The sequence below is a fragment of the Pan troglodytes genome, chromosome 12, assembly GCF_028858775.2.
Source record: "Pan troglodytes isolate AG18354 chromosome 12, NHGRI_mPanTro3-v2.0_pri, whole genome shotgun sequence".
Classification (NCBI taxonomy): Eukaryota; Metazoa; Chordata; class Mammalia; order Primates; family Hominidae; genus Pan; species Pan troglodytes.
The window spans coordinates 90,465,169-90,490,157 of NC_072410.2; the positions used below are offsets into that span (position 1 = coordinate 90,465,169).

The 24,989-nt window shown below is 44.8% G+C and overlaps 1 protein-coding gene across 47 annotated transcripts in view; it reads right to left on the reverse strand.

Annotated features, from left to right (window-relative positions):
- BIRC6 (baculoviral IAP repeat containing 6) overlaps window positions 1-7,315 on the reverse strand; it is a 259,651-nt gene extending 252,336 nt beyond the window's left edge. For 28 of the 47 annotated variants that reach the window (XM_016948324.4, XM_063789158.1, XM_054678335.2 and 25 more), the window contains exons 1-2: window positions 6,758-7,164; window positions 5,936-5,959 (exon numbers count right to left, since the gene is read on the reverse strand). In XM_016948324.4, coding sequence (XP_016803813.2) covers window positions 5,936-5,959; window positions 6,758-7,082 — 349 coding nt within the window. In that variant the 5' untranslated portion in view covers window positions 7,083-7,164. Of the gene's footprint in view, window positions 1-5,935; window positions 5,960-6,757 lie in introns of all 47 variants that reach the window. The other 19 variants (XM_063789163.1, XM_063789160.1, XM_063789161.1 and 16 more) reach the window with 5 other exon arrangements.
- Between the last annotated feature and the right edge of the window lie 17,674 nt (window positions 7,316-24,989).

A 24,989-nucleotide genomic window follows, 5' to 3' on the forward strand; every position in this document is an offset into this window, starting at 1 on the left:
AATAAAATAAAATAAAAACACTGAGCAGGTTTTTTCTTCTTCACTGCAACACAGATCTGGAATTCACTTCGGAAACTGAAGAGACATCACTTTCTCCTACCCATATACTGCCATATCCATTGATTAATACCTGCACACATATACCTTCACTTACATATGCATATATACTACATAAACAAATCTGTATACACACAGAACTAGTAATACAACTATCTTAACTTCATTCTGACATTTAGCCACACCAATACACTAAAAGATATTTATCCAAACACAGATTACTGTATATTTGTTACAAACATTTATATTTCCATCTACATCTGCCTATCCTCTATGTATAAACATTTAGTGAACATTTTTTAAAGTAATCACGAGGAGTGTGGCAATATTGACCAAGCAGCCAAGAGACTCAAAGGAATTAGCATTCGCTGAGCATCCCCTATTTTACATTTGTCATGCACTGTTAGGCACTTTTAACATGTTTGACCACTTAGTCTTCCCCACCATCCTATTAAACATTAATCTTAATTTACAGATGAGGAAGCTGAGGTTCAGGAGGTTTAAGTAGTGAGTTCATAAAAGAACTAAAATTCAAAATTCAGGACTACCTAACATAAAGCACATGCTCTCTCCACATAATCTCAAAAAAGCTTATAAAAAAGACAAACAGTATAAAATGTACTACACTGGGGAGGGGCATTATTTCAGGAAGTAAGAGAAATCATCACCCCCAGTAATTAAGTAAGAGAACACCTTAACAATATCTTACTCTCACAAAAAAGCAAAACCTAGATGGGTTATGCAGGATGGTGGAAAGTGGTAAATCACAAAAAAACCTTAGGAAGTTCAAAGTTCAGTTTAAGTCCAAAAACTGAATATAAAAAAAGCTTTAAGTGAAAAAGGAAAAAAAAGCAAGGTTTTGTTGTTTTTGTTTGTTTGTTTGAGACAGAGTCTTGCTCTGTTGCCCAGGCTGGCACAATCACAACTCACTGAAGCCTCAACCTCCTAGGTTCAAGCAATCCTCCCACCTCAGCCTCCCGAGTATCTGGGACTACAGGTGTGCACCACCATGCCCAGCTAATTTTTTTATTTTTTTCTAGAGACAAGGTCTCACTATGTTGCCTAGGCTGGTCTCCAACTACTGGGCTCAAGCGATCCTCCTGCCTCAGCCTCCCAAGGTGCTGGGACCCCAGGCATGAGCCACAGCACCAGGCCAAAAGCAAGGTATTTACAGGTAATTAAAGTAGATAAGACAAACATTTTTGGGGCACTTGTCTGGTAAGTACACTGCTGCAAACACTTTACATGCATAATCACTTAATTCTCACAATTAGTACAATTATCCTCATTTTGCAAATAAGGAAACTGGAACAGAAATATTAAATAATTTAGTCAAGGTGTTTAAAAATTTAGACAGGTGTTTAAAAATTAAAATAATTCTGTGTAATGGGATGAATTTAAAAAAAAAAATTTTTTTTTAAGACACTGGGATCTTAACCCAAGCTATCTGTGTCCAGAACCAAGCTCCTTTCTAACTATTATGCTAAATTTCATGAACAAACAATAGCTAGGGTAAAGGACATATCTAGTAATATGAACAGTATGGTCAAGTGGTGTATAGCTTTTTTATTTTTAAAACCCAAAGTCAGGCAGGGTGCGGTGGCTCATGCCTGTAATCCCAGCACTTTGGGAGGCCGAGGCAGGCAGATCATGAGGTCAAGAGATCGAGACCATCCTGGCTAACATGGTAAAACCCCATCTCTACTAAAAGTACAAAAAAAAATTAGCCGGGTCTGGTGGGGGGCGCCTGTAGTCCCAGCTAGTTGGGAGGCTGAGGGAGGAAAATGGTGTGAACCTGGGAGGCGGAGCTTGCAGTGAGCCGAGATCGCGCCACTGCACTCCAGCCTGGGCGACAGAGCGAGACTCTGTCTCAAAAAAAAAAAAAAACCAAAGTCAGCAAATAAACATATAAAAAGAGACAAATAAGCATATGAAAAGATGCTCAACATCATGTCATTAGGAAATTACAATTTTAAAAAAGGAGATACCACTACACAACTACTAAAATGGCCAAAATATAAAACCCCCAAATGCTGGTGAGGAAGTAGAACATTCATTGCTGATGAGAATACAAAATGGTACACAGCCACTAAGAGTCTGTCAGTTTCTTACAAAAGTAAACATACTCTCACATGCAACCCAGCAATTGAGCTCCTTAGTATTTACCCAAATGATTTGAAAACTTATGTCTACACAAAAACCTGCACACAAATGTTTACAGCAGGTTTATTCATAATTGCCAAAACACGGAAGCCAGCAAGATGTCCTCCGGTATGTGAATGGATAAACTGTGCTACATCCAGACAATGGAATATTATTTAGCGCTAAAAAGGAATGAGCTATCAAGCCATGAAAAGACAAGGAAGAACTGTAAATGCATATAGATAAAGAAGGCAATTTGAAAAGTCTACAAACGGTATAAATACAACTATGACATTCTGAATAAGGCAAAACTATGAAGACAGTAAAAAGATCAGTGGTTGCCAGCAGGGAGAGGGGAGGGAACAGTTGGGGGGAAAAGGAAGGGAAGGATGAACAGGCAGAGCAGGGGACTTTTAGGGTAGTGAAACTATTCTTTATGATAGTACAATGGTGGATACATGTCACTATACATTGTCCAAACCCACAGCCTGTACAACACCAAGAGTAAATCCTAATGTAAACTATGGACTTTGGGAGATGATGATTGTTAGTGCTAAGATCACGGATGGTAACATACCACTCTGGTGCAGAATACTGATGGGTGGGAGGCTCTGTGAGCACGGAGATAGAGGGCATATGGGAACTGTCTGTACTTTCTGCTCAATTTTGTTGTTAACCTAAAACTGCTCTAAAAAAGAAACATATATTTAAACAAAAAAAAAGTCAAGGAATGTGTTTATTTAGCAATTAGTATATAAGGAAGTACTAATATACTCATTCTTATATATGCATCCAATCAAAAATACTCGAGTTTATACTGTATATATTAGGGCTGGGCGCGGTGGCCCAAACCTGTAATCCCAACACTTTGGGAGGCCAAGGTGGGCAGATCACTTGAGGTCAGGAGTTCGAGACCAGCCTGGCCAACATGGTGAAACCCTGTCTCTACTAAAAATAAAAAATAAAAATAAAAAAAATTAGCCAGGTCTGGTGGTGTGTACCTGTAATCCCAGCTATTCGGGAAGGTGAGGCAGGAGGACTGCCTGAGCCCAGGAGGCAGAGGCTACAGTGAGCCGAGATCGCATCACTGCACTCCAGCCTGGGCCACAGAGTGACACTCTGTCAAAGAAACAATAATAATAAATAAATATATACATACACACACACATACACACACACTGTATACTAGGCATCCTGGGGAAGGGATATATAAACGAATAAACAAAGTACCTCCCCACAAGGAGCTTGAAATATGAGACAGACCTCATATATTTACAAAAAGCTAAATAAAATGGAATTTAAACTTAAATAGTTCAAGACGGTTGAAAAAATACCACAAAATACTAAGCTGCCAGATTACTAAAATGGACACTAATAGGACCATATGTGCTTAGGGCTTCAGTCATTTCTGGCTAAAGGGATCAGGAAGTTAAGATACGCTCTAGGTCTTGAAAATGACTAAGACTTAGCTAAATGACTGGAGCGAATTGGTGCATTCCAAGAAAGAACAAAACTACTGTAGTTAGGAAAAAGAATTAAATGGACCATTTCACAAAACTTATAAATAAGGAGACAAGACTAGAGAGACTAGTAAAAGCCAGATCGTGCAGCTCAGAGCTTCAAAAATCTTCACTCTTAAATACTGACAGGGAGCAAATACTTACCCAGCCTGTGTATATACTGATAGCTCTTAATCCAGTTAAACTGTATTTATAAACATTTTATATCAGATACAGATAATATAAAGACATATACTAGTAGTCATAGTTAAAAATTCACTGTCTTTGCCACTCAACACACATACATACAAGTCCTGTTCCCATCCTTCAACTGCAAATCTACAGGCAACCCATAACCCTATAAACTGAACCCCAGGCGTCCATAAGACCTATTACTGTATCACCTAGTCTTTATCCCCTCAGACACAGATATCTTTCCTCTGTGGTAGAAAAGAAAGTGGCCCATTGCCCATAAATGGGAAAGAGGGATTATGTTAGGACCATGATCGCTACTGGCATCTTCTCTCTACTCTATTTATAGGGCTGTCACCCTCTATTAATCATTAAAAGCAAACTTACTAAATACCTGCAGATTCTAAGTAAAACATCTGAACTGGGGCAAATAGGACCCTATACAACCTCTGATAATTATTATTAATAACAAACTTCTGGCCAAGTGGGACAGCTCATGCCTGTAATACCGGCACTTTGGGAGGCTGAGGTGGAAGGATCATTTGAGGCCGGAAGTTCAAGACCAGCCTGGGCAACACAGCAAAACCCCATCTCTACAAATACGAATAAATTTTACAAATAATAATAAATTTCACTTCTCATATATGAAAATGTTTCAGAATGCATCCATTGTTAACTTCCACATTTTTTCTGTAATCCTTCATTCCGTTCACTATAAACCCTTCTACATATTTTAATTCACATACTCAATCTTCATGCATGGGGACCTGCAATTGTATCCAATCCCAAACTCTTCTAATCAACAAATGCCCCAACAAAACCTGTTATCCCAAATCAATGCTACGTTTTACTTATGTACCTACACCTTCATGTTATACATCTAAAACCCTCCTCTTTAGTAATCTACCACTAAAGTGAATATTGTCTTTCCTTCCATGTACAGGCACATAAATATATGTCCAATTTCCCCAACCAACAAATCCTGACACACATTATTATTCTCAAACATGGCCTCCAGACATAAAAAGCACACCATAAAATTCCTCTTTCTATCCAAAACACTTGAATACTTTTGTTAATGACTTTCTTTAGAAATCCTAGTACATATACCACTTATTCCAAGTTAAAAATCACAAAAATACTACATCCTCAAGATAGAAACATATACTAAAAAGTGTAGACATGTATGAAAAGGATAAAATCAAATTAAAGATAACGTTTATGAAGAGGGAGGATTGGAGAAATGCAGTCCAGGAGAGATTCAGCTGAGATTTTAATCCTATTTGTAAAGTTTTATTTCTTAACCTGAGTTGGGGATGCATGGTGTTCACTGTAATTACTCTTCATACCTTTTCATACTTGAAATACTTTTAAATGACTTTTAAAAAGAAAGACATCCAATTACCAATGAGCATCTCCCTCTTACACACAGTGACAAGCCATTATGTCCAAGTTGCAGTAACTGTTCACTGCTACATCTGGGCCACCCCATCATTTACCTAAGCCAAGAAATGAAAAAATTACAAACCTACCTCCCAAAACTTTCTCTTAGATATGTTCCAAGTTTATATCCTGAAACTATACATAATCCAATTCTTTCACAACTCTCACATCAACAATAATTAACATATCTAATTTCACGTTTGCATCCCTAAATTGCCATTTACTCTTACAAATGCCTTATTACTCACATAGTAAACTTTTCCTTGTTTGTCTACGTTAAAATACAAGTGAATTGGTTGACCACATAACTAATTCCACTTGGCTAAACGCAGACAGTTGTATACATTACATCTCTATGCAGGAGTCCGATTCACTCATACACTAACTTTTCAATCTTAACCTACAACATCCAAATTAAGCCACCCATCATTTAACCACAAATGAAATGTCATCTCCGCCAAATCTAACTCAGCCAGGGCCATTCCAAAACCACTCCAGTCCGTCCACTGAGCATACACCTCACGCATCTAAAAGTCCCGTCCCTGGACCAAGGTTTACGCCACCCAGAAGTGCTCTCCTCCAATGGTGAGACTCAGACACACCTTCAAATCCTAATTTTCGGCTCGCTGTGGGAAAACAAATAGAGACAGCCTGAAGTTACAAACCCAAAGGAATCTATTTCATACACCACAGGTCCTGACTTTCTCGTCACTGGGGCGTAGAAGTTGGAAGCCCCGAGCAAGGGGACCAGGTCTAGTCGTCTTCGGCGTCCGCAGAGTCCTACAGTCGTCGACCAAGCAGATCAGGCAACTGGCCCGCCTACTTCCCTCCCCACCCCCACCCCGACCCACCCCACCCCCACCCCCACCCCCACCCCCACCCCCACGCTGGGCGCACAGCCGGCGGTCTGTCCCCGCACCTGCGGGACCTGAGAACAGCAGACTGCCGGCTCCTCTCCCACAAGGGAGGGCTTGGGTGCCGGCTCAGACGCTCCCCGCCCCTCGCCTCCGGCCACCAGCCTCTCCGCCCGGGGTCAACCCTTCCAGCCTTTCGCTCTCATCTAACCGGACGCAGGACCGACAGCCTCTCCAGGGCCTACCCGGGCCTCGCTTCCTCCGGTGCCAAGCTCCGAGGTCTCCTCACCTCTCGCGGAGGACCAAGCCAGACCGGACGCTCCAGGCCCGAAAGGCAACTCCCCTCCCACCACTCCCTGACTCGCCGGTCTTTCCTCCCAGCTGCAGCCGCTGAAAAAGCCAAGTCCTAAGGTCCCCCTCCATCAGCTTCCGGGCCTCCCTTCACGGCTGGGCCCGAACCCCCAGCCCTGCCCTCTCGCCACCTCGCTTCCCCGAGTCGCGAGGCCGAGCCCCGGGGCTGGACGGCTTCTTTCCCCGGCTTCGCGCCCGCCCGGCGTGCGGAAGACTCACCACTGAGCGCGGAGGCCTGCAGTGTGGCCCCCGAGGTGCCGTCGATGACTTTGATGGTCCCGCGGCTAGTGACGGCCAGGATGGCGTTGAGCGCAGGGTGGTAGGACAGGCTGTGCAGCCCGTCGGCGTCGCAGTGCATGCAGCCGTCCCGCAGCACCAGCCACTCTGAGACCCCGGCCGCCCCCGCCCCCGCCGCCGAGGAGCAGCCGGGGCCCGAGGCCGCCGCAGCCGCAGCCGCCATCTTCCGGCCTGCGCTCAGCACAATCACACTGGGAAGCGGCTCAGTGACAGTCCCGGGAGGTGCAGCACCACCGCCAGTCACCATCCGGGGCCAGGGGGCAAGCCGAGCGCGTTAGCCGGAAGTGAAGTCAGGCGCCCGCACGCACACGGAACGTCGATCGCCCGGCCGGAGGGGCCAAACTCGGAGGGAGGCTGACGGGGGAGGGGGAGAAGCAGGGAGGGAGGCGGGGCCCGGGGCGCGGGCTGGAGGCCGGCGGGTGGAGCATGCGCGGGAGGGCTCGCGCGTGCCACGCGCCGCGGGTCTGGCCAGCTCCGCGTCCGCAGCGTGCCAGTTTCTTCCTGTGAGCCTGGGGAGTGGCGGCTGCCGAGTCCGCCCCGCTCCTCGCGGGGGCAGGGGGAGGGGTTGGCCTCCTTGCATTTCCGCTAGGTGGGGACCCCCGCCCTTGCGACCTGTCCGGTACGCCCGGAGGCCTTTTGCAGCGGTTCCAGCTGCGCCTTGACCGTTCCCGGTACGCGCGGTGCAGCTGTTCGGCCGTGGCCGGAAGCGGACCTCTGGATCTCGGTCACGGCTCTGGTGTGAGAATAAACAATCAGAAGCCTCTCGTTTGGATTGGAAGGAACCGAGCGACCTTCCCAAACCTGTACCTTTTACCATGCCTGCCCTCCCCATTCCCAAGGCTTTCTGTTGAACAGAAGTACCAGATGCGAGGTGCTGGAAGCGCATAGTTAAGCTTAGTTTCTCTGTCCACATTCCAAACAACCCGAGTTACCGGAATTAATAGGAGTGTGGGTCTGTGTGAGTGTGTGGTGGGGTGTGTTGGAGGTCTAGAAAGGACTAGTCAATTTACTAATCATCCCCCCTTGGAGAATTTTTTTAAAACTTTTTATTTTGAAATAGATTACAGTTGAAAATATACTACAGACCTCTGTGGTCTTTCTCTCCAAAAGCCATAACCCCTATCTAACTATGAGAAAACCATTTGACAAACCCAAACTGTAGGACATTATTTTTATAAAATACCTAAACACTACTCAAAGATAGTACAGAGAGATCCAATTTACTCTTTACCCAGTTTCCCCCAATGGTTGCATATTACATAATTCTAGTACAATCTCAAAAGGAGGGATTTGATAGTTGTATGATGTGTGTATAGTTCAATGTCATTTTATCACATGTAGACCTACGCACCATAGTCAAGATGCAGAGTTGTATGTTCTATATGTTTTGTGATCATTAGGTTATTTTGGAAAGAACTAGTTTTCCTTAAAAACCTAATCAAAGATCTGTTGTGAGGATTAAGAATCATTTGTAAAATGTGTAGAAGAGCATCTGACAAGTATATACTAGGTGCTCAATAAAAATTATAAAAGTTAATTGCCCTCTCACATTCATGCGAACTTCCTTCAGGAAATCTTCATGGATTACCTCAACTACATCTTAAACTATTAGCCATCAGGCTACATCTGAAACACTTAGAGATTTGGCTGTATTCCTCTCTTCTTGGGGGTCCCTAAAATACACTGAAGTTCCTGGGCCTGCCAGAGAGTGACATTCCTTACTCATCTGTGGTTCTTTTTTTTTTTTTTTTTTTTTTGGCTTTTTTGTTTGTTTTTGTTTGTTTGTTTGTTTATTGAGACGGAGTCTCACTCCGTCGCCCAGGCTGGAGTGCAGTGGCGTGATCTCGGCTCACTACAACTTCTGCCTCTTGGATTCAAGCAATTCTCGGCCTCAGCCTCCTGAATAGCTGGGATTACAGGCACCTGCCACCACACCTGGCTAATTTTTTTTTTTTTTTTTTTTTTTTTTTTTTTTTGTATTTTTAGTAGAGACGGGGTTTCACCATCTTGGCCAGGTTGGTATTGAACTCCTGATCTCGTGATCCACCTGCCTCGGCCTCCCAAAGTGCTGGGATTACAGGTGTGAGCCCCCGCACCCGGCCACTCACCTGTAAGTCTGGGAACAATCAGGCCAGTTTTTCAAACGAAGACTTTATTGGCTCCATAAAGTCAACCATAGCTCCTTAAAGCTATCTGGTCATGTTTGAAAATATGACATTCCAGTCAAAACCTGGTTAATATAACCAGTGTCTCCAATTATGTCTTGTTACAGGAGAACACATTTTTATAGAAATTATGCAAATAACTATATTGCCATAAAAATAGGAATACTTGGCCGGGTGCGGTGACTCATACCTGTAATCCTAGCACTTTGACTAGCCTGGCCAACATAGTGAAAGCCCATCTCTACTAAAAATAGAAAAAAATGAGCCGGGCCTGGTGGCGGGCGCCTGTACTCCCAGCTACTAGGGAGGCAGAGGCAGGAGTATCACTTGAACCCTGAAGGCAGAGGTTGCAGTGAGCAGAGATCGTGCCACTGCACTCCAGCCTGGGCGACAGAGCGACAATCTGCCTCAGAAAAAAAAAAAAAAAGAAAATGGGACAAGTTGAGTTTACCTACTCAGTAAGGGCTAAAGCTTTTTACCAATATTTGTGGAAAATTCTTTTTACTTTTTTTTTATTTGCCCTGTTTCAAAACAGTCTCATTTTTTTCTCTCTTTTCAGCCTCAAGTGATTGATTTGGAGGGTCCTCTCAGTCCCTTCAGAGCCCCCAGTGGAGGGTAGGGAGCCTAAAGTGCAAGTGACTGTGGGGCTGGAGTGAGAAGGGAAAGGATCTGGCAGTGGTGGACAAAGTTGGCAAAGGTTATAATCAGTAGGGATTTCTGGTTTCAGAGAAGAAGGGTTTCAGGTGACAGAATTTCCCATGGGAGAAGCAAGATCCAATAGAGAGAATACAGAGGCTTCACAGAGAGCCAGAAAGAACATCCAGCCCAGAAGGTACCTTTCAAAAGAAGCCTGGGACTGTAACATAGTTTCAAAGAGTATACTTTTTTTTCCTTTTTTTTTTTTTTTTTTTTTTTTTGAGACGAAGTCCCGCTCAGTCGCCCAGGCTGGAGTGCAGTGGCGCGATCGCGGATCACTGCAGGCTCCGCCTCCCGGGTTCACGCTATTCTCCTGCCTCAGCCTCCCGAGTAGCTGGGATTATAGGCACCCGCCACTACGCCCGGCTAATTTTTTGTATTTTTAGTAGAAATGGGGTTTCACTGTGTTAGCCAGGATGGTCTCGATCTCCTGATCTCGTGATCCACCCGCCTCGGCCTCCCAAAGTGCTGGGATTACAGGCGTGAGCCACCGCGCCCGGCGTTTTTTTTCCTTATTTTAAGAGACAGCGTCTTACCGTGTCACCTAAGCCAGAGTCAGTGGCATGATCATAGCTCACTGCAGCCTCAAACTCCTGGGCTCAAGCGATCCTCCTGCCTCAGCCTCCTAAGTAGCTGGAATTACAGGTGCAAGCCACCAAACCCAGCCAGAGTATACTGATACCTTAAGAATCCACATCTGTTCTTACCAGCTTTGGCAGACATTTGTCTTGAGCAATGGTTCAGGAATCTGATTCACCAAGGAACAATGTAGGGGGTCAGTAGATAGAAAATTACTAAGAGGAAACCTCAGGGGTAAGTGAAACTCTGGCCAAATCAATCTAACAGGATTCTTGCTGAAGACAGGCCACAGTGATCAGACATCACCTGGGAGATGGTGGAGGATGAGGAGCCTGATCAGATATGGAGGAAGAGGGGTTCTTGCCAAACTGACTTAGCTCAGTTTTCTGCTAAAACTAGACTTTACAAGGAAGTGCACAGATGGACCTAGCAGAAGATTCAGAAGTCTGACTAAAGTTTGGCCAAAGAATCTTTGTCATAGTAAAGTCTGGATGAATATCTGATTTTCATAACTGTAGCATCATTGATCACCTCTATGAACTTGGGCTAGTCATACATTTTGAGACTATTTCACCAAGTGTCAAACGGAGATGATAAAATTTCTTGCCCTAGTCATTTAGGTTTGTTCTAAGTACTTCTGAAAGTACTTGTAAATGGTAAAAATTGAAAAACAGGGCCAGACACGGTGGCTCACGCCTGTAATCCCAGCACTTTGGGAGGTTGAGGCGGGCGGATTACTTAAGGTCAGATGTTTGAGACCAGCCTGGTCAAAATGGTGAAACTCTATCTCTAGTGAAAATACAAAATAGGCCGGGCACGGTGGCTCACGCCTGTAATCTCAGCACTTTGGGAGGCCAAGGCAGGCGGATCACAAGGTCAAGAGATCAAGACTATCCTGGCCAACATGGTGAAACCCTGTCTCTACCAAAACTACAAAAAATTAGCTGGGCATGGTGGCACGTGCCTGTAGTCCCAGCTACTCTGGAGGCTGAGGCAGGAGAATAGCTTGAACTTGAGGCAGAGGTTGCAGTGAGCCGACATTGTACCACCGCACTCCAGCCTGGCCACAGAGCAAGACTCTGTCTGGAAAAAAAAAAGAAGAAAATACAAAATAATTAGCCAGAAATGGTGGCAGGCACCTGTAATCCCAGCTACTGGGGAGACTGAGGCAGAAGAAACGCTTGAACCTGGGAGGTGGAGGTTGCAAGGAGCCAAGATCGCGCCACTGCACTCCAGCCTGGGGGACAGAGCGGGACTCCAGCTCAAAAAAATAAATAAATATTAAAACACAGAGAGGTGAAATGGCTTCTCCATCGTCTCACGGTTTCTGGGGCTGGGGTAGAAATAACCTGGATTTTGAGCTCCAGCAGTTTGATTCGAGAACTTGTACTCCCAACTTAACCCTCTTGTTCAAAACTTCAGGGCCTTGAGGTGAAAGACTGTAAATAATCAAATCTAAATATAAGTGGGGTGTCGTTTTAAAACAGTTTTTAAAATCTTTAGGATAGGCCGGGCGTGGTGGCTCACGTCTGTAATCCCAGAACTTTGGGAGACTAAGGCAGGCGGATCACCTGAGGTCAGGAGTTCAAGACCAGCCTGACCAATATGGTGAAACCCCATCTCTACTAAAAATACAAAAATTAGCTGGGTGTGGTGGCACATGCCTATAATCCCAGCTCCTCGGGAGGCTGAGGCGGGAGAATCGCTTGAACCCGGGAGGCAGAGGTTGCAGTAAGCCGTGATCGCCCCACTGCACGCAAGCCTGGGTGACAGAGGAGACTCTGTCTCCAAAATAAAAATAAATAAAATCTTTAGGATATAGCCGGGCACGGAGGCTCATGCCTGTAATCCCAGCACTTTGGGAGGCTGAGACAGGCAGATCACGAGGTCAGCAGCTCGAGACCATCCTGGCTAACATGGTGAAACCCCATCTCTACTAAAAATACAAAAAAATTAGCCGGGCGTGGTGGCGGGTGCCTGTAGTCCCAGCTACTCAGGAGGCTGAGGCAGGAGAATGGTGTGAACCTGGGAGGTGGAGCTTGCAGTGACCCGAGATTGCGCCACTGCACTCCAGCCTGGGCAACAGAGCAAAACTATGTCAAAAAAAAAAAAAAAATCTTTAGGATATAAGTAGAGGCCAGACACGGTGGCTCACACCCATAATTCAAGCACTCTGGGAGGCTGAGGCAGGTGAATCACCTGAGGTCAGGAGTTCAAGACCAGCCTGGCCAACACGGCAAAACCCCGTCTCTACTAAAAATACAAAACTTAGCTGGGTTCAGTGGTTTGTATTTTTAGTAGACACCCCATCTCTACTAAAAACACAAAAATTAGCTGGGCACCTGTAATCCCAGCTACTTGGGAGACTAAGGCATGAGAATCGTTTGAACCCGGGAGGCAGAGGTTGCAATGAGCCGAGATCGCCCCACTGCACTTCAGCCTGGGAAACAGAGCAAGACTCTGTCTCAAAAAATAGAAATATAATAATAATAATAATAATAATAGGATATAAGTAGAAACCATAAAAACTGCCATTTCAAAGTTTTAATCTCTCAATATCCCATCTAGCCAATCTTTTTCTTTAATCTGAAAGATTCCCCCGAATAGCCGGGCTCGGTGGCTCACGCCTGTAATCCCAGCACTTTAAGAGGCCAAGGCGAGTGGATCACATGAAGTGAGGAGTTCCAGACCATCCTGACCATCGTGAAAACCTGTCTCTATTAAAATACAAAAATTAGCCAGGCATGGTGGTGCATGCCTGTAATCCCAGCTACTCAGGAGGCTGAGGCAGGAGAATCACTTTAACCTGGGAGGCGAATGCTGCAGTGAACCAAGATAGTGCCATTGCACTCCAGCCTGGGCAACAGAGTGAGACTCCATCAAAAAAAAAAAAAAAAGATTCCCCTGAATAAGTCTCCAATGCAATTCAAGCCCCTCATTTTAATTTGTTTCTATTTTTTAAATTAATTTTTCTATTTATTTATTTATTTATTTATTTTGAGATGGAGTGTCACTTTGTTGCCCAGGCTGGAGTGCACTGGCATAATCTCAGCTCCCCTTCTGGGTTCAGGTGATTCTCCTGCCTCAGCCTCCAGAGTAGCAGGGATTATAAGCTCGTGCCACCATGCCTGCTGATTGTTTTGTTTTGTTTTGTTTTGTTTCGTTTTGTTTTGTTTCGAGACGGAGTCTCGCTCTGTTGCCAGGCTGGAGTGCAGCGGCACGAACTCAGCTCACTGCAACCTCCACCGTCCAGGTTCAAGCGATTCTCCTGCCTCAGCCTCCCTAGTAGCTGGGACTACAGGAGCACCACCACACCCAGCTAAGTTTTGTATTTTTTTTTAGTAGAGACGGAGTTTCACCATGTTGGCCAGGATGGTCTCCATCTCTTGACCTCATGATCCGCCCGCCTCAGCCTCCCAAAGTGCTGGGATTACAGGCGTGAGCCACCATGCCTGGCCTGATTTTTGTAATTTTAGTAGAGACGGGGTTTCACCACATTGGCCAGGCTGGTCTCGAACTCCAGACCTCAGGTGATCCACCCGCCTCGGCCTCCCAAAGTGCTGTGATTACAGGTGTAAGCCACCGCACCCGGCCTATTTTTATTTTTATTTTTTGAAACAGGGTCTTAGCCAGGTGCTGTGGCTCACACCTGTAATCCCAGCACTTTGGGAAGCCAAGGCGGGTGGATCACCTGAACTCAGGAGTTTGAGACCAGCCTGGGCCTACAAACACTTTAATTCAAGGAATCTGAGCCTGGGTCCTGAATCTCTTAACTGTAGTCTTTAAGGTCTCAGCAAGTTTTCAAACAGAAATACATATTCGTGGCCAGGCGTGGTGGCTCACGCCTGTAATCCCAGCACTTTGGGAGGCCAGGGCGGGTGGATCACGAGGTCAGGAGATGGAGACCATCCTGGCTAACACGGTGAAAACCCATCTCTACTAAAAAATACAAAAAATTAGCCAGGCGTGGTGGCAGGCACCTATACTCCCAGCTACTCAGGAGGCTGAGGCAGGAGAATGGCATGAACCCAGGAGGCGGAGCTTGCAGTGAGCTGAGATCATGCCACTGCACTCCAGCCTGGGTGATAGAGCCAGACTCTGTCTCAAATATAAATAAATAAATAAAATTTTAAAAAATTTAAAAAATAGAGTGTTTGTAAAGGCCAGGCGTGGTGACTCACACCTGTAACCCCAGCACTTTGGGAGGCCAAGGCAGGAGGATCACTTGAGGTCAGGAGTTTAAGACCAGCTTGGGCAACATAGCGAGACCCTGTCTCTACAATAAAAAATTATTTGGACATGGTGGTGCGTGCCTGTAGTCCCAGCTACTCAGGAGGCTGAGGTGGGAGGATCGTTTGAGCCTGGGAGGTTGAGGCTTCAGGGAAATGTGGTCATGCTACTGCACTTCAGCCTGGTGGCAGAGTGAGACCCTGCCTCAAAAAAATAAAAAATAAATGATTGTAAACATAGAATTGGGGAAGACTGGGTGAAATTCACCATCAGCTGTGTTGTTGATATCTTGCTGCACGTGGTTTTGAGAGCAAATACCCTCAACATTGAGAAATGTACTGATTTTCATGGCTAGTCTATTTTGAAGTGATGGCCTTTTAAGGGACCACAGCCAAATCATTTTGGGCAGAGGTGGTGAGCACCTTAAGGGAAGTAGAAATTCCTTCATATTGACACTCATTCCGGAAAGAGGAATTTGCTGAAATCAGAAACATGGACTCAGAAAGCAGGTCTGATTGAAGCAGAAAAGCGTTTGAAAAAAAAAAATCCAACACTCATTTCTCCAGCCTGGGCGAGAGAGCAAGACGCCATCTCATAAAAAAAAAAAAAAAAGAAAAAGAAAAAAGAAAAGAAAAGAAAGATGGCCAGGCACAGTGGCTCACGCCTGTAATCCCAGCACTCTGGGAGGCTGAGGTGGGCAGATCACAAGGTCAGGAGATCGAGACCATCCTGGCTAACACAGTGAAACCCCGTCTCTACTAAAAATATAAAAAATTAGCCAGGCGTGGTGGCAGGCACCTGTAGTCCCAGCTACTCAGGAGGCTGAGGCAGGAGAATGGCGTGATCCTGGGAGGCAGAGTTTGCAGTGAGCCGAGATTGCACCACTGCACTCCAGCGTGGGTGACAGAGCGAGACTCCGTCTCAAAAAAAAAAAAAAAAGAAAGAAAAGAAAGAAAGAAAAAAAGAAAGGAAGGAAGGGTGGGAGGGTGGGAGGGAGGGCAGTCAGGCACAGTGGCTCACGCCTGTAATCTCAGCACTTTGGGAGGCCCAGGCAGGCGGATCACGAGGTCAGGAGTTCCAGACCAGCCTGGCCAACATGGTGAAACCCTGTCTCTCCTAAAAATACAAAAATTAGCTGGACATCGTGGCACATGCCTGTAATCCCAGCTACTCAGGAGGTTGAGGCAGGAGAATTGCTTGAACCCGGGAAGCAGAGGTTGCAGTGAGCTGAGATCACACACCACTGCACTCCAGCGTGGGCAACAGAGCAAGACTCTGTCTCAAAAAAAAAAAAAAAAATTTAGAAACATAAAAGCCAGGCGCGGTGGCTCACGACTGTAATCCCAGCACTTTGGGAGGCCGAGGTGGGCGGATCACGAGGTCAGGAGATGGAGACCATCCTGGCAAATACAGTGAAACCCCGTCTCTACTAAAAATACAAAAAAAAAAAAAAAAACCCATGGAAAGAGAACAAGCAGAGATTCTCACCTCCCATTCTCCACCCCTAGTGCAGTACTGGTGAGGGTCACGCAGTTAGAAGGAAGAGTAGGTGCTGAGGCCTAAAAAGAAAAACTGCTGATGGTGATTGGCAGAGTGGTAGGAAAGGGCTCTGAAGGCCTGTGTCTGGAGCAGAGAGAAAAAAGCATAACTGATTTTGGAGCTTAAAGAACAAGCACCACCCCTGAAGATTCCCTTGTAAATACCAGGGAAGACTCTGAAAGGGTGGCCGAGGTCCTATCATGGGAGCCAGAATTTGGGCACATTGATACCACACTGTAAAACCCACAATATGCACACGCACACTATTGAGCCATATGGAAACATTGCACTAGGCTGGTAATGGTTGCTCACACCTGTGATCCCAACACTTTGAGAGGCCAAGGCAGGTGGATCACTTGAGCCTAGGAGTTAGAGATCAGCCTGGGCAACATGGTGAAACCCTATCTCTACTAAAAAATACAAAGGCCGGGCATGGTGGCTCACGCCTATAATCCCAGAACTTTGGGAGGCGGAGGCAGGTGATCACCTGAGGTCAGGAGTTTGAGACCAGCCTAACCAACATGGAGAAACCCCGTCTCTACTAAAAACACAAAATTAGCTGGGTATGGTGGTGCATGCCTGTAATCCCAGCTACTCGGGAGGCTGAGGTAGGAGAATCACTTGAACCTGGGAGGCAGAGGTTGCGGTGAGCCGAGATAGTGCTATTGCATTCCAGCCTGGGCAACAAGAGCGAAAGTCCGTCTCAAAAAAAAACAAAAACATATATATATACACACAAAAACTTAGCTGGGTATGGTGGCATGTGCTGTGGCTACTCTAGAGGTACTCTAGAGGCTGAGGTGGGAGGATTACTTCAGCCCAGGAAGTTGAGGCTGCAGTGAGCCATGATCACACCACTGCACTCCAGCCTGGAGATAGAGCAAGACTGTGTATCAAAAAAATTTTAAAAAGAGAAAAGAAACATTGTACTATACAAATGTTTGAGGTTAATAAGGGGATCTCTAAATCTAAAAAAAAAATTAATGATAATTTTAAAATTTCTAAACTAAAAAGAAATTAAAACACATCACCCTAATACCCAAATTAATTAACCTCTTTGCTGAAGTTTACAGATGGACTTGCTTTGTCTCAAAGCAAAATATGATAAAATTCTAATGATTTATAACAGAAAGGTTGATCTCTTTGGGAATTCCTTCTCTCTGGCTTGATATTGACAGCCAGTACATGTATCATTAAAATTCACCCTAAGGACAAAGCCACAATGAGAATGAGGTACCACCTCACACCCATTAGAATGGGTACTATTGAAGAAAAAAAAAAAAACAGAAAATGGTAATGTGGGCTAAGTGTGGTGGCTCCCGCCTGCAATCCCAGCACTTTGGGAATCCAAGGCAGTGGATCACTTGAAGTCAGGAGTTCGAGACTAGCCTGGGCAACATGGTGAAACCCCGTCTCTTCTAAAAATACAAAAATTAACAGGGCGTGGTGGCGGGCACTTGTAATCTCAGCTACTCGGGAGACTGAGGCACGAGAATCGCTTGAACCTGGGAGGCAGAGGTTGCGGTGAGCCGAGATCACACCACTGCACTCCAGCTTGGGTGACAGAGTAAGACTCTGTCTCAAAAAAAAAAAAAAAGAAAAGAAAAAAAAAAAGAAAATAGTAATGTGGAAAATTGGAACCCTTGTGCACAATTGGAGGGAATGTAAAATGGTATAGCTACTATGGAAAACAGCATAACAGTTCTTCCAAAACTTAAAAATAGAATTACTATATGATCTAATAATTCCATTTCTGAGTGTATATTGAAAAAAATGGAAAGTAGGAACTTGAGGAGATATCTGTACACCAATGTTCATGGGAGCATTATTCGTAACAGCTAACATGTGAAAGCAACCCAAGTATCCATCGATGGCTGATGGAACCAAATGTGGAATATTCGTGGGATAGAATATTATTAACCTTAGAAAGGAAGGAAATTCTCACACATGCTACAACATGGATACACCTTGAGGATATTAGGCTAAATAAAGTAAGGCAGACACAAAAGAACAAATTCAGTATGATTCAACTTATATGAGGTCCCTAGAGTACTCAAATTAACCAAGACACAATGTAGAATGTGGTTAGGGTGGGGGGAAATGGGGAATTATTGTTTAATAGGTATAAGAGTTTTGGTTTTGCAAAATGAAAAGAGTTCTGTGGATAGATGATGGTGACGATAGGAAAACAATGTGAATGTACTTAATGCCACTGAACTGTGCACTTAAAAATGGTTAAGATGGTACCTCTACACACCACTTAAAATGGCTACAGTCCAAAAACCTGACAATTCCAAACACTCGAAAGGATGTGGAGCAACAACAGCAATGAACTCTCATTCATTGCTGGTAAGAATGCAAAATGGTAAGATTACTTCGGAAAACAGTTTGGCAGTATTTTACAAAGCTAAACATAGTCTTACAAAATGATTCAGCAATCACACTCCTAGGTATTTTCTCAACTGAGTTGAAAACTTATGTCCACACAGAACCTGCACATGAATATTTATAGCAGCTTATTCATAATTGCCCAAAACTGGAAGCAACTAAGATGCCCTTTAATAGATGAATGGATAAACAAACTGTGGTACATCCAATGGAAGTGTTCAGTGATAAAAATAAATGGGGGCCAGGCACGGTGGCTCACGCCTGTAATCCTAGCACTTTGGGAGGTCAAGGCAGGCAGATGGCCTGAGCCTAGGAGTTCGAGACCAGCCTGAGCAATATGGTGAAACCCCATCTCTGCAAAAAAAAATACAAAAATTAGCCAGGTAGGGGGACACATGCCTGTAGTCCCAGCTACTTGGGAGGCTGAGGAGGGAGGATCACTGAGCCCGGGAGGTCAAGGCTAGAGTGAGCCATGATTATGCCACTGCACTCCAGACAGGGTGAAAGAGTGAGGCCCTGCCTCAAAAATAAAATCCCTAGCACTTTGGGAAGCCGAGGCAGGCAGGTCACCTGAGGTCAGGAGTTCGAGACCAGCCTGGCCAACATGGTGAAACCCCATCTTTACTAAAAATACAAAAAATTAGCCAGGCATGGTGGCGGGCGCCTGTAATCCCAGCTACTTGGGAGGTTGAGGCAGGAGAATTGCTTGAACCCAGAAGGCAGAGGTTGCAGTGAGCCAAGGTCCCGCCACTGTACTCCAGCCTGGGTGACAGGGCGAGATTCTTTCTCAAAAAATAAAAAGAAAAGGAAAAGAAAAGAAAAGAAATGGGCTATCAAACTACAAAAGACATGGAGGAACCCTAAACGTATATTGCCTAACGAAAGAAGCTAATCTGTAGAGGCTATATACTGTATGATTCCAACTATATGGCATTTTAGAAAAGACAAAACTATGGAGACTGTAAAAAGATCAGTGGTTGCCAACTGTTTGGGGTTAGTGGAGAGGGGTGGAACACAGTATTTTTCGGGCTGGAACTATTCTGTGTGAAACTGTAATAGTGAATATATAACATTTATACATTTGTGGAAACCAGTAGAATTGTACAACACAAGAGGGAATCTTCATGTAAACTATCAGACTTTAGTTAGTTATTTGTATCAGTCTTGGTTCATTTATTATAAAAAATATACCACACTCATGCAAAATTTTAATAATAGGAGAAGCAGTGCAGGGGAAGGGGGATATGGAAATTCTACTATCTGATTTTCTGTAAATCTAAAACTGTTTTTAAAATGGAAGTCTATTATTTATTTTATTTATTTTTTTGAGACAGGGTCTCACTCTGCCACCCAGGCTGGAGTGCAGTGGCGCCGATCTCGGCTCACTGCAAGCTCCGCCTCCCAGGTTCACGCCATTCTCCTGCCTCAGTCTCCTCAGTAGCTGGGACTACAGGCGCCTACCATGACACCCGGCTAATTTTTTGTATTTTTAGTAGAGACGGGGTTTCACCGTGTTAGCCAGGATGGTCTCGATCTCCTGACCTCGTGATCCGCCCACCTCGGCCTCCCAAAGTACTGGGATTATAGGCGTGAGCCACTGCGCCCCGTCCTTTTTTTTTTTTTTTTTGAGATGGAGTCTAGCTCTGTCACCCAGGCTGGAGTGCAGTGGCACAATCTCGGCTCACTGCAACCTCCACCTCCCGGGTTCAAGCAATTATCCTGCCTCAGCCTCCCGAGTAGCTGGGATTACAGGTGCCCACCACCACGCCCAGCTAATGTTTGTATTTTTAGTAGAGACAGGGTTTCACTGTGTTGGCCAGGCTGGTCTCGAAGTCCTGACCTCATGATCCGCCCACCTCGGCCTCCCAAAGTGCTGGGATTACAAGCATGAGCCACCACACCCGGCCTCTTTTTTTTTTTTTTTTTTTAAGATGGAGTCTTGCTCTGTTACTGGGCTGGAGTGCAGTGGCGTGATCTCGGCTCACTGCAACCTCTGCCTCCCCGGTTCAAGAGATTCCCCTGCCTCAGCCTCCTGAGTAGCTGGGACTACAGGCGCATGCCACCACGCCCCGCTAATTTTTAGTATTTTTTAGTAGAGATGGAGTTTCATCGTGTTAGCCAGGATGGTCTCGATCTCCTGACCCCGTGATCCTCCTGCCTCGGCTTCCCAAAGTGTTGGGATTACAGACAGGAGCCACCACTCCCAGCCCTTACCTCAATATTTTTAAAAAAGATTTAAAAATATTCACCCACAGGAGAAAACAGGTGCACAGTCCATATTTGTTTCTCATTACTGGGGAATAGAGTTCTCCAAATTTTTCCAGATATGGTTTTGTTTCACATTAGTGGTATCCTGGTGTCCTGGAAAGAGGCCAGAGCTAGGGCTGTCACAGGATATGTGCGTGTGGGATGTGAATATGATGATTTATAGAAAGGAAATGCTGCCAGTGGAACAATAACATGTTAGTTCCAAAATTACATCTAGTGCCAAAAATCAGACTTCATGAATTTAAGATAGATCTAAAAGGTACTGTTTTTAAAAATTATCCTCTGTAGTAATTTGCATAAATTTACTAGATTTGTGTAAGGTTTTTTGTACTTCAGAAATTGAAGTTAATCATCTTTAAATACGCCAGTGTTTCTTGCTCTTCCTTCTTTTACTGTATTTTCTCATTTCTTTTTTTTTTTTTTTTTTGAGACGGAGTCTCGCTCTGTCACTCAGGCTGGAGTGCAGTGTTGCGATCTCGGCTCGCTGCAAGCTCTGCCTCCCGGGCTCACGCCATTCTCCTGCCTCAGCCTCCAGAGTAGCTGGGACTACAGGCGCCCGCCACCACACCCGGAGAATTTTTTGTATTTTTAGTAGAGATGGGGTTTCACTGTGTTAGCCAGGATAGTCTCGATCTCCTGACCTCGTGATCCACCTGCCTCGGCCTTCCAAAGTGCTGGGATTACAGGCGTGAGCTACCGCGCCCGGCCTCATTTATTTAATTAATTAATGTATTTATTTATTTTTAATTTTTTTTGAGACAAAGTCTCGCTCTGTCACCAGGCTGGAGTGCAGTGGCACGATCTCGGCTCACTGCAACCTCCGCCTCCGGGTTCAAGAAATTCTCCTGCCTCAGCCTCCTGAGTAGCTGAGACTACAGGCATGCGCCACAACACCCAGCTAATTTTTGTATTTTTAGTAGAGATGGGTTTCATCATGTTGGCCTGGATGGTCTCTATCTCTTGACCTCGTGATCCACCCGCCTCAGCCTCCCAAAGAGCTGGGATTACAGGTGTGAGCCACCGCACCCAGCCTACTTTTTGTATTTTTAGTAGAGGGGGGCAGGTTTCACCATGTTGGCCAGGCTGGTCTTGAACCTCTTATCTCAAGTGATCCACTGGCCTCAGCCTCCCAAAGTTCTGGGATTACAGGCGTGAACCACCACACCCAGCCATATATATATATATATATATATATATATATATATATATTTTATGCCATAGTCTCTATCTGTTGCTCAGGCTGGAGTCCAGTGGCATGATCTCGGCTCACCGCAACCTCAACCTCCTAAGGTCAAGCAATCTTCCACCTCAGCCTCCTGAGTAGCTGGGATTACAGGCATGCGCCACCATGCCTGCTAATTTTTGTATTTTTAGTAGAGATGAGGTTTCACCATGTTGGCCAGGCTGGTCTCAAGCTCCTGACCTCAGGTGATCCACCTGCCTCTGCATGGCCTCCCAAAGTGCTGGGATTACAGGCATGAGTCATGGCACCCGACCATATTTTCTTATTTCTGGTTCTCTTCATGGTTTTCTTGCCCCTTTTATGGAAGGTGTATGAAATAGTGTTAAGATTAGTAGTCGAGTGAATTATCTCATAGGAATGATGCAGCATTTTGAAGGATGTACTGGGCTGGGCACGGTGGCTCACGCCTGTAGTCCCAGCATTTTGGGAGGCTGTGGCAGGTGGATGATGAGGTCAGGAGCTTGAGACCAGCCTGGCCAATATGGTGAAACCCCGTCTCTACTAAAAATACAAAAATTGGCCGGGTGGCCTGGCGTGGTGGCTCACGCCTGTAATCCCAGCACTTTGGGAGGCCAAGGCGGGTGGATCACAAGGTCAGGAGATCGAGACCATCCTGGCTAACACGGTGAAACCCAGTCTCTACTAAAAATACAAAAAAAAAAAAAAAAAAAAAATTAGCCTGGCGTGGTGACAGGCGCCTGTAGTCCCAGCTACTCGGGAAGCTGAGGCAGGAGAATGGCGTGAACCCGGGAGGCGGAGCTTGCAGTGAGCCGAGATAGCGCCACTGCACTCCAGCCTGGGCAACAGAGCGAGACTTCATCTCAAAAAAAAAAAAAAAAAAAAATTAGCCGGGCATGGTGGTGCACGCTTGTAATCCCAGCTACTCAGGAGGCTGAGGCAGAATTGCTTGAACCCAGGAGGCGGAGGTTGCACTGAGCCGAGACAGTGCCACTGCACTCCAGCCTGGGCAACAGAGTGAGACTCCATCTCAAAAAAAAAAAAAAAGAATGAACTGATGTGTGCTAGAATTTACTTTGAAATGCATTAAAAAACAGAGACTGATGATGGATAGAGGGATGGATAGAAATGGATAGATAATGATAAAGCAAATATAGTAAAATGTTAACGATGGGATCTAAGAGGTGTGTATACAGATGTTTACTACAAAAAGTTTCTCAACTTTTCTGTGTGTTTGAAATAATAAAATCATGAAATATTTAAAATATACCATAATGAAAACATAAAATCAAACACTTAGAATCTCTCTCCTACTCCCTCAAAAGAATTACTTTTCAGTACAGTTTTGTCACTTTCTAGTGACAATGAGAAAGCTGCTAAAACTTCCGAACTGTGTTGCCACCTAGGCTAAATTGTAAAACTGGACAAAATCAACAGTTTCCAGAACTAGGGGTTAATCAAAAGTCAACATGGCAGATTAGCATCCAAGATGGAGTTACTTTAGCCTCGACACCATCATTATAATCTGAACCATTCTGTGCCTCAGTTTCCTCATCTGTAAAAGAGACCAATGATATAAAACTCTTAAAGCTACTGCAAGATTAAAGGAATTATGTGGTTTAACCTGGCACATAGACACTATGTAAGTGTGAATCATTATCCTTCAGTGAACAAACAACTTTTGAATACCAAGTGCCTGGCACAACAGTGCTGGGATACAAAGTTAACTAAAACATGGTCTCTACATTCAAGGAGATTAGAGTCACTTCTTTATTACTTAACTAGTTCTTTCTGCTTTGAATAACACCTCTTGCCTCCTACAATGACATACATTTTCTGTTCTTTTCAGGTTTTTATAATTTTTGATGATAAAAAATAAGTAATGTTAAATTTTTTTTTTTTTGAGATGGAGTCTTGCTCTATCGCCCAGGCTGGAGTGCAGTGGTGCAATCTTGGCTTACTAACCTCTGTCTCCCGGGTTCATGCCATTCTCCTGCCTCAGCCTCCCAAGTAGCCGGGACTACAGGCGCCCGCCACCAAGCCTGGCTAATTTTTTCTATTTTTAGTAGAGACGGGGTTTCACCATGTTAGCCAGGATGGTCTCGATCTCCTGACCTTGTAATCCGCCCGCCTCGGCCTCCCAGCGTTCTGGGATTACACGAGTGAGCCACCGCACCCAGCCAGTAATGTTTAAATTTTACTATAAATTTATTGCGTGTCCTCCTGTTCAGGGTCAGAGTGGCCCTTAATTTTGTGTATTTAGTGTTTTTTTATTTAATTAAAAAAATAGTGATGGGGGTACACACACACACACACACACACACACACAACAGTTTTCAAATGTCATTTTAGGTGTTGGAAGCTTCAGAGTCATTTTTGAGCCCCACCCTAGACCTATAAAATTACAGTTTCCTGGGAGGGGTAACACAGGAATTTTTATTTTTACACAAGCACCTTATGAAGTTTTCATACTAGTCAGGTTTGGAAACGCCTGGACTATAGTCTTTTTCCATTCTGCAGTGAGTACTTGTTTTTACAAGAACACGTGCTCTTAAATTTTTCAAGCACTAGGATCTTGTAAAAATATAGATTCTGGGAGTGGAATCCTCATATTCTGCCTTTGACAGGTTCCCAGCTCTGAGGCTGATGTTGCTGATGCCCAGACCATACTTTGAGAAGCAAAGAGCTGGAAGATAGGAAGCAAAAGCAAGGGACCCCACCATTCTTTCATGGGCTTAGTTCTTCCTGCCTGGCCAAACCACATTCATAGAAAGTAAAGTATGTTGAATATACACTTTCTTAATTTCACATGGAAGAATTCTAAGAAAAATTCTAGTGCCTTTTTGGTGTGAGCAGTCATTATTTATGGAGAAAAGCTTCAACATGGTGTTTAGTTGAAATGCTTGGATACATGATTGGCTTACTTTTTTTTTTTTGAGATGTAGTCTCGATCTGTCACCCAGACTGAAGTGCAGTGGCATGATCTCTACTCACTGCAACCTCCACCTCCCAGGTTCAAGCGATTCTCCTGCCTCAGCCTCTGAAGTAGCTGGAACTACAGGCACCCGCCACCATGCCCAGCTAATGT